Source organism: Nicotiana attenuata, chromosome 6 (genome assembly GCF_001879085.1).
Source record: "Nicotiana attenuata strain UT chromosome 6, NIATTr2, whole genome shotgun sequence".
NCBI lineage: Eukaryota > Viridiplantae > Streptophyta > Magnoliopsida > Solanales > Solanaceae > Nicotiana > Nicotiana attenuata.
Window position 1 is genome coordinate 63,889,552 of NC_031994.1, and position 9,776 is coordinate 63,899,327.

Here is a 9,776-nt window from a genome sequence, read left to right on the forward strand (position 1 = left end):
TAATATCACATCTCTTTGACAGTTCGTCTCCACTGATTGGGATTATGATATAACAAGTTTTCTGTTTCGATGATCCTTGTGAAAGAATTAGAACATCTTGTGGAGTCAGGGAAGATCAGCTGCAACCATTATATGCTTAACAGAAGGGGAAAGATGCCTAATGATATTGCATCTCTGTCAAAGGTTTATCCCTTTTCTCTCATTGATTTTGACAGCAGGATATAAGGAGTTTGTTTCAATGATGAGATACCGCTCGCATTAATTGGTGCTTCCAGTTTCCAAACTTCCAATTGCCAACTAATTAAACAAGAAAGATTTTACTCTTGCCAAAGGGTTCTTCTGTTGTTTACTTGTAGAATTTCATGTGCAACGTCAGAATACAGGCATTTTTGAATTGTGTTTTACCTTAATTCCCAAAGGAAAGCTTATCTTTAGCTAAACTTTTTTGCTCAGTATCACATTTTGTAGGAGTATTTTTTCCCAATATGTTTCACTTCTTGATATCATTGATAATTGGAGTTAACTGTAAACATAGCGGCGGACTTTACCAAATGGTGGAATCTCCTGTTTCTGTGATGCATATTTCTTTAAGCAACTTCATGATCAACTTATGGGTAACAAGAAGTCTACTGATTTGAGACAAATTTATATTCCACGGCAGTGCTACAGGTGGTTGATCAACCCATTCAAAAAAGCGAAAGAGCTCGTGGTTAATGACATTAGCATGTAATTAGGGAAAACAGCAATTCTTTACCTAAATTGTTTTGTCGCAATGTAAGTTTGTCTGGTAAATGACATTTTGCAGGAGAACGGAAGTTCTAATGAGCTCTTAACTAACAAGAGTAAGAGTGCATGCAAGTAATTGGATGGTTCTAGAAGAACAAATGAAGAAGAGAGAGATGAGCTCAAAGTGGAGCCATTTTCATATAACTGTGAAGAAGAATGAATCCATCTCTTCTAAAAGAAGAAGCTAACCTATATATACAGTGATAACTAACTCACCGACTAATTTGAGATTAAATTACAAGTTTCTATTTTTACACTTTAACCCCTAAACTAATGTATTATCTATGTTGGTTCAATACTCCCCCTCAAGCTAGAGGGGAGAAACAGATTCTTCACTCCTAGCTTGCCAAGTAGATAATCATGTTGAGTTCTGCCAAGCCCTTTCGTTAAAATGTCTGCAATCTGCTCCTTAGTGTTGACATGCACTGTTTTGATAGATCCAGCTTTCACCTTTTCCCTAATAAAATGACAATCGATGTCTATGTGCTTTGTACGCTCATGGAATATAGGATTGGCTGCAATTTGTATTGCTGCCTTACTATCACACATCAAGGTGACTGGCCTCTGAATCTCAAAGCCCAGTTCATTGAACAAGCCGGTCAGCCACACTATCTCTGCTGCTGCTGAAGCCATGCTTCGAAATTCTGCTTCTGCTGAGCTTCTTGCAACTGTTTCTTGTTTCTTCGACTTCCAAGAAATCAAGGCATCACCATAAAATACTAGATAACCTGTAACAGACCTTCTTGTATGCAAGCATGCACCCCAATCTGCATCACAATATGCTAATAGTTGTCCATCTCCTTCTGCTGGTAGCAATGGACCTTGACCTGGAGCAGTCTTAATATACCTTACCACTCTGGTGGCATCATCTAGATGTGATTGTTTAGGAGCATGCATGAATTGACTAAGTGTTTGTACAGCATAAGAGATATCTGGTCGAGTCATTGTCAGGTACAACTAGTCTCGACCAACAACGTCCTTTAAACTANCAGCAGGTGTTGTTGCTTTGTCAAACTCCACAGTAGTTAACTTCTGATTGACTTCTAGAGGAGTACTAGCTGGTTTTGATCCTGCTAGGCCAAGTTCAGCTATCAACTCTAAAGCATATTTTCTTTGGCTCATATATATCCCTTTAGAGGATCTTGCAAATTCAATCCCAAGAAAAAACTTCAGCTCCCCCAGGTCCTTCATCTTGAAGGATTTCTGCAAATCTGCTCTAGTTTTGTTAATCAACTTAACATCATTACTAGTGACTAACAAGTCATCTACATAGATGAGAACTAGTACTTGATTACAACCTTCTCTTTTACTGAAAAGAGAGTAATCATAGTGACTTTGTGTGAACCCCATTGTATGCAAGGCATCTGTGAGCTTAAGATTCCACTGCCTGGAAGCCTGTTTGAGTCCATATAAGGACTTGTGAAATCTACAAACAGAAGATGATGGATATTCCCCCTGCCTTGCAGTGTGATGAGAAAAACCAGGAGGAATGGTCATGTACACTTCTTCCAGGAGATCACCCTGAAGGAAGGCATTATGAACATCCATTTGGTAGATAAACCAACCATGATGAGCAGCTAGGGCAATGATGGTCCTGACTGTGACCATTTTTGCTACAGGGGAAAAAGTATCTGTATAGTCCTGCCCCTCTTGTTGTGTGTACCCCTTAGTCACAAGCCGGGCCTTATACCTTTCAACTTCTCTATTAGCTTTATGTTTGATCTTAAACACCCATTTGCATCCAATGGGTTTCTTCCCAGGAGGTAAAGGAACTATGCTCCAAGTGTCATTGTCTTCCAAGGCTTGAAGCTCTTGATGCATTGCTGACACCCATTTAGGATCCTTAGCTGCTTCTGAGAATGAACTAGGTTCAACCTCTGCTGAATAAGCTGCAAGACATTGACTGTAGGCATGCTTCAATGCTTGATAACTAATAGAATTAGCAATAGGATAATTGCAAGGTTTTCCAGCATTTTGGCCAACCACATAGTCATTCATCCATATAGGAGGCCTAGAAGGCCTAGTGGATTTCCTGATTCCAGCAGCTGGTAAGTCACCAGCAACAGATGAAGGAAGAACCTCAGGAAGTGGAGCTGCAGTAGTATGATGGGCAGGACTGCTTGGAAGATCATCTGGAAATGGGAGGTCATCTGGACTTATAGAACTGCCTTGAAGATCTTCAGTAATAGCAAGAGAATCATCTTGGTGTCCCAAATCAGATGATAAAGTATCTTGTGATGTGATGGAATGCTGAGGTAAAGTCAATACAAGATCATCAGAGTCAGAATCATAGGATGGAGTCATAATAGGAAAGTGTTGATCCTTCATGGAATTGTTCATGTGTTGGAGAAAAGGAAATACATCTTCCTTGAAGACAATATCCCTACTCACAAAAGGACAGTTATTGTGCAAGTCATAGAGTTTGTAACCCTTTTGCACCAATGAGTACCCTAAGAATATAGCTGGTACTGCTCTAGGTGAGAATTTGTGTTGTCTTTTAAGGTTTGTAGCATAGGCCAGGCAACCAAACACCCTGAGATGATCTAGGGTGACATTTTTGTGAAATACCAGCTCAAAAGGTGATTTACCAGGCAAAATTCTGGAAGGAACTCTGTTGATCAAATAAACAGCTGTTAAAACACACTCACCCCAGAATTTTAAAGGCAATCCAGCTTGGAATCTCAAGGCTCGAGCAATGTCCAAAATGTACCTATGCCTTCGTTCAACAACTCCATTTTGTTGAGGAGTGTAGGGACAGGAGCTTTGATGAACTATCCCTTCAGACTGCAATAGGGCTGTCAACTCCTTGTTAAAAAACTCTCCTCCATTATCTGTTCTTAGTGATTTAGGGGTAGTGGAGAACTTATTTCTTAATAGTGAAATAAAGTGTCTCAAAATCACAACTGATTCATCTTTTGTGTTCATGAAGCAGATCCATGTATACCTACTGAAATCATCAACTAGAGTCAGGAAATATCTCTTACCATCAAAAGTTGGAACCTTAAAAGGTCCCCATACATCTGCATGTATAAGGTCACCAAAGACATCACGTCTACTGTTGCTAATAGGAAAAGGTAATCTTGTTTGCTTTGCTAAAGGACATACTGGGCAATGCTCATTACAATCAACAAATGTCTTGTTGTGAAAAGCTGGTAATCTCTTTAAAGCATCTAAAGGAATGTGACCTAACCTTTTATGCCACAAAGACCCACTTATTCTATTTATTACTAAAGCAGAAGTAATAACACCAATTGGCAACTTGAGGTCTGATTTTTGCTCGAGATCCAACACATAGAGTCCTTCATTCACCTTCCCATTGCAAATGTCCTGGAAGACACACCAAGCAGGAAAGAAGGCAATGAAGCAACCAATGTCCCTTGTAAGTTGTGAAACAGATAGTAAATTGTACCTAAACTGTGGCACATACAGGACATTTTTTATTGGTAAACCATTGAGAATACTAGAAGATCCTAGGTGTGTAATCCTACTAGTTTCACCAGTTGGCAGCTGCACTTTCCTGCCTTCTCCTTTAGGTATCTCCATATAATCAGTAAAGAAATCCAAACTAGATACCATATGGTTGGTGGCACCTGAGTCTATGATTCATCTATCCTTCTTAGATTTGCTTAGGAGTGATAATGGTATACCTGTGACCTTGGCATGTGCTGTTGTTTCAACATGTGTTGTATTCTGGCTCAGTAGTTGAAGTAGTTGTTTATACTGCTCCTCTGTGAAGAAGTTCCCTGTAGTTGCTATCCTAAAACTAGAACTTCCTTGGTCTGTTGATCCATTTGAATGATCAATCTGTGCATTGTGTGCTGCTGCCATGTTTCTTCCAAAGGTTTTTTCCTTTGGCTTATAGTCAGGAGGATAACCTACCAACTTATAACAAACATATTTAGTGTGTCCTTTAAATTTGCAATAATCACAGAATACCTGAGCTTTCTGCTTGTAGCCACCAGAAAAACCTTGTCCTGAGTTGTGTGCCATAGCTGCTGCTCCTATCTCCAAGCCACTAATATTCATTATCTTTGCTCGTTGACTCTCATCCTGAACTACCATCCCATAGGCCTCATTGATAGTAGGTGTAGGAATCATAAGCATGATTTGGCCCTTTGCTTGGGCAAATGACTCGTTCAGTCCACTTAAAAATTGCACCAAACGCTAATGTTGAATTTGCTCTAGAAACACCTTCGACTCTGGACATGGACATGATGGAGTGGGAGCCATAGCATCATACTCATCCCACAGATCCTTGAGCTTAGACTAGTAGGTTGATACAGGTAATAATCCTTGCTTTAAAGCACCAATTTCCTGAAGTAAATTGTAGATCCGCGATATGTTCCTCTTATCAAATCTCTCCTTCAAATCCTTCCACACATTTTGTGCAGAGGATCCATAAACCACACTACTATATAACTCTTTTGTTACTGCATTCATAATCCACGATAAAACAAAAGCATTGCACCTTTCCCATTGACCATGAAGATTTGCCCCAAAATTTTCCTTGCGACAAGTACCGTCAATAACTCCGATTTTGTTCTTCATAAAAAGTCCAATTCTCATGAATCGACACCACAAATTGTAATTTTCAGTGCCTAACAATTTGAAATCAATCAGATGTTCACCTGGCGAATCCGAAGGTCGCACATACAGAGGATGATTGTGACTTAACACTGCATCTCCATTCGTTGCCTCTTCAATCGCCATTATACTCTGAGTTGAGAAGAAAATAACAAACCCTAGCTCTGAAATTGAGTGTGTCGATGGATAAGAACACTGAATCGGAGATCGAAACCAGTCGCCGGAGCTCAATCGGATAGCTCTGATACCATAATGAGCAGTTAACTAACAAGAGTAAGAGTGCATGCAAGTAATTGGATGGTTCTAGAAGAACAGAAAAAGAGAGAGATGAGCTCAAAGTGGAGCCATTTTCATATAACTGTGAAGAAGAATGAATCCATCTGTTCTAAAAGAAGAAGCTAACCTATATATACAGTGATAACTAACTCACCGGCTAATTTGAGATTAAATTACAAGTTTCTATTTTTACACTTTAACCCCTAAACTAATGTATTATCTATGTTGGTTCAATAAGTTCGACCTTTGATCCGGCCAAAATTTATTCGTTCTAATAAGAAATTGAAGAGAATTTTTTAAAAGGAACTTTTAATATCAGGTTCATTTTGAATTATTGGATCTTAATTTTAGAAGGTGGATTGCCTTTTCAAAAGTAATTTTTATGTCCCAGTTACATTTTCTTTTGTGTAAATGTCTCAAAACGTAAACTTTAGTAAAGGCTTTTGAAATAAACCAAAAAGTGATAGTTTCATCCCAGATAGTTTGTTAATTGCATTAATCCATTCTGTCCCATGTAATTGCATGTTTCTTTACAAAGCTTAGACAAGATATAAGGTATATAGTCTGAAATTTGAATCACTCATCCTAATTATATTATGCATTCCTCCTTCGACAATAATAAGGCTTCTCTTTTTATGCATGTACAAGTATGCCTAAATCATATGAACCAAATGTGCTAATCACTGTATTTTACTGTGTTGCGCAATGCTAAATATGTCCCTTTCGATTCCTTTGGCTTCCTATCTCATCACATATTCTCTCTCTTACACTGGTAATTGTTCGCTAAGAACGATTATCTTTGGTCATGGTTTGATCGATGCCGCCCTATCTACAAGTTTGATTTTATGGGTCAAAAACGTCTTGGTCTACATGATATATATGTTCCTTTCTTCCTTTTACATATAATAGGCTTAACTCTACATGCAAGCTAATAATAAGCCTTTCTTGAACACTTAGGCTTGCTGCCTTCCTTGCAGGATGGACGGCTGAATTTAGTATTCAACCTTTGTTGTAATCTTTGAGATAAGACGTTCCTCTAAAATTAAGTGCCCGTGTTCTGATTCCAATCCTAGAAGATGGATGCAAACTAGTTTGGTCTTTAAGGAACATGACCAACTGTATGATAATTTTGGATTCAAGAAACAGGAAGAACTGCACTTATTCTAGTTTATTTCAATTTTTTGTCCAACAGAAGAAAATGGGTAATGTCCTGCCTTGGCATAGTACTGTGCAAATGAAGTTTAGCTTAAGATAAGCTTCCTTTGGGAATTAAAGTAAAACACGTCAGAATTGCCCATATTCTGACATCGCGCATGAAGTTGTACAACTGTATAAGTAAACAACACACGAACCCTTTTGCAACACTAAAATTAATCTTTTTAATTAGCTAGCAATTGAAAGTGCCAATTAGTGCTGGAATAGGTAGTGTGTCAATTGAAAAAAAAAAAACTATGTACTTATATACTGCACAGCTCAAATCAATGCTGGAATAGGTGGTGTCTCATGATTGAAACAAAGCTCATGATATAGTGCAACCCAAATCAATAGAGGAAACATATAACGATCAAACTTTAGACTGTATCGCTGGGCATTTATTCCCTTTTCCAGCTTATAATGGTGGCATCTAATTCCCTAACTCCACAAGATATTCTACTTCTTCGATCACTCAAGGAAATTAGAAACTTGTTAAATCATAACACAAAGCAGTAGAGAGTAGAGACAAACAACTCGACTTAACAGAGATGTGATATTACTGGAGATCGTTTGGCATTGACAGCTTATAACGGAAAGGACAGTTCTTTCCTATCTCCAGAAGCTCCTTTGCTTCTTCGATCATCGAGTGATCAACCAACGTATCAACCACCCGTTGGATTGTACCAGTAAAAACATTTAGTTTCAAATTAATACTCTTCTTGCACAAGTCATAAGCAGAATCAGGATCATCTTTATCACATGCCAGCGTAATAAGTAACTCGAATGTGGGACGATTAGGAACACAACCGTTTTCCTCCAACTTAACATACCAACTTTTAGCCAATTCCAAATTGCCATCCTTTGCACAAGCTTTAATCATGGAATTATGACTGTATATATCAGGATTTACTCCCCTTTTCTTCATCTTCTCAAACAATTCCTCGGCCTCTACTACCTGATTGTTTTCTACCAACCAGCGTATTCGCGAATTATAACTCCTAACATTCGAAATCACATTCTTCTTTTCCATCAAAGTCCACATTTTTTCAGCTTCAGAAGACATATTGTTCTTGTGAAACGCATCTAAAAGCGTGTTGAAAGTAACAACATCAGTGTCAATTCCATTTTTTTCCATCTCCTTCATTACTAAAACTGCGGAATGCAACGAACCCATCTCGCATAATGCTTTGATCACCGTATTATACGAAATAACATCTGGCTCAATAGCTAATTTCCCAGGTAATTCCTTAAAAATCTCACTAATTTTATCATATTTCTTCGAGTTAACACAAGCTGCCAATAGAGCATTGAATGATATGATTGTACGCTCACAGTTTAAATCAGCCATTTCGTCGAACAGTCTCCGGGCTTGCTCGAACATACCAGCTTTCCCATACAAGGAAATGAGTCGTACAACGAAACCCTCATCTTCTATTTCTGGGTAAATTTTTTGGTGCTCGAGGATATCTTCAATAGCTGAGAACTGTTGAGTTCGGCCGAGTCGTCGTATGAAAGATTCATAATTTACATGCCTGCGGCGGAATCTGGGATCTTTTGACAAATACTTGAATTTACGAATCAGTGGCCGAAATTTCTGTTCTTTGGAGGATTCGGCTTCACTGATTGGGTTGAAGGGTGGAGGAACTTTGGGTTTGGCGTCGGCGATGGCTGTAAGGACTTGTGATTTAGCGGTGTTGGTGAAGACACCATGAAGACGGCGGTAGAGAGAAGAGGACATTTTTTGTGAGGTTAAAATATTAAATGTGTTATTTTTCAGGATTTTAAATGTGTTATTAGCACATTTACTTTTATTGTGTCTTTTACCTATAATTGATCTGAAAATGTCATTTTCTTACGTTCAAAATTATGAATGTACAAATCTATATATCTATATATTAAAGCAAGAAAGGTTGCATTGTGGTTAAGTCAAGTGGCAAGCTACTATAAAGTCACTTGGCATTCTTAAAGAGTTTGTGGGAAATTGTCAAATAAGGAAATATCACTTAAGAACCATATATGGAATTCCATTTATTGAAATTAAATTGAAATAAGAATTCTTTTTAAAAAAATAAAGTTCAATCACTACTAATATTTTCTAACTGAAATTTTTTATTTGGAAAGTAAAGAATTTTGATATCAATAGTATTTGGATTCCTTTTCTAATATCGAGTGAGAAGAATATATCCTACTGTAATCTAATTTACAATTTTAATTTATTTTAAAAATTCAATACTTTTTAATGAGTTGAAGAATATATTTTAAGGTTTTAACCTAAAGTTCAGAATGTAGATATATTTAATAATTTATTTATTTCATAATGGATAATCCAAAGTATCTGTTTTAGACTAAGTTTTCTAAATTTTAAACAAGTATATAATAAAAATAATTTTTTTAAAGGCTATAAGCTTCAACAAAAATAATAATTACTAGAAGTTTAATAATAAAAATACCGTTATATTTTGGTGAAGTACTATATAGTTTGATCATATGCAGTTTTATTTTTGTCTATTATTGAATAAAACACTAAATGAAAAAATTAAATAAAATATCATACTTACTAGGGGAAATAATTTAGAAAGAGGGGAATAAAGATAGTGTGAAAGAATTTATACTTTGAATTAATTTAAATGATAAATTAAAGCGAATAAATAATTAATACTCAAAAATATTATTGATAAATTCAAATATTATATAGTGAAAGACTAAAAATAAATAAAAAGATTATTTTAAGAGAAATAAAACAATATTCATCATAGATATTATAATACAAGTAGCAGATAGGGATATAAAGTAGGTGACAAGCTAATAAAAAGTTAAGTAATAATGTAACCATATTATGTAACGGATAACACAGTAACAATGGACAAAGAACAAGAAATAGAGAATTTTTGTTTTTTTAAACAAATAATATAATTTTAGATATACAGAAGGATTAG

At 36.6% G+C, this 9,776-nt stretch overlaps 1 protein-coding gene across 1 annotated transcript; it reads right to left on the minus strand.

Moving 5' to 3' along the window:
• Nucleotides 7,397–8,578, minus strand: LOC109227902 (pentatricopeptide repeat-containing protein At3g13150-like). The gene has a single exon (XM_019393096.1). It carries the CDS (start codon nucleotides 8,576–8,578, stop codon nucleotides 7,397–7,399), a length of 1,182 nt encoding a protein of 393 aa, XP_019248641.1.